The sequence below is a fragment of the Antrostomus carolinensis genome, unplaced genomic scaffold, assembly GCF_000700745.2.
Source record: "Antrostomus carolinensis isolate BGI_N321 unplaced genomic scaffold, ASM70074v2 scaffold41031, whole genome shotgun sequence".
Taxonomy (NCBI): domain Eukaryota; kingdom Metazoa; phylum Chordata; class Aves; order Caprimulgiformes; family Caprimulgidae; genus Antrostomus; species Antrostomus carolinensis.
In genome coordinates, this window is record NW_010295644.1 from 2527 (window position 1) to 2842 (window position 316).

General features: G+C 67.7%; 1 protein-coding gene across 1 annotated transcript in view; it reads right to left on the reverse strand.

Moving 5' to 3' along the window:
- Positions 1 to 138, reverse strand: part of LOC104532764 (chymotrypsinogen 2-like) — a gene marked incomplete at its 3' end in the record, with an annotated part of 2593 nt that extends 2455 nt beyond the window's left edge. Inside the window, 1 exon segment of the mRNA XM_010178039.1 lies at positions 65 to 138. Within this exon segment, the coding sequence (XP_010176341.1) occupies positions 65 to 138 (74 nt within the window).
- Positions 139 to 316: the final 178 nt, after the last annotated feature.

Genomic DNA, 316 nt, shown 5'->3' on the forward strand with positions numbered 1-316 from the left:
CACACTGCGGCCCCACTGCCCCCCCCTGAGCCCGAGCCCACCCCACCGAGCCCTGCAGCCTCACGCACTATCCAGGGAGAGGGTGGCCCGGGCAGAGCCCGCCAGTGCCAGGCAACTCAGCACCCACAGCAGAGCCATCGTGACTTGTGGGGACAGACCCTGCCTGGGGCTCGGCACTTCTTATACCCACTGCTGGCCTTGCTGCTGCAGCCTTGGGAGATAGCATGGCACCAGGACAAGGCCTGGGAGCGTGGCACCTGGAGCTGGTGGCCTTGGCCAGGGCTGTGGGACGGTGCTGGTGGGGTCCAAGTGTTGG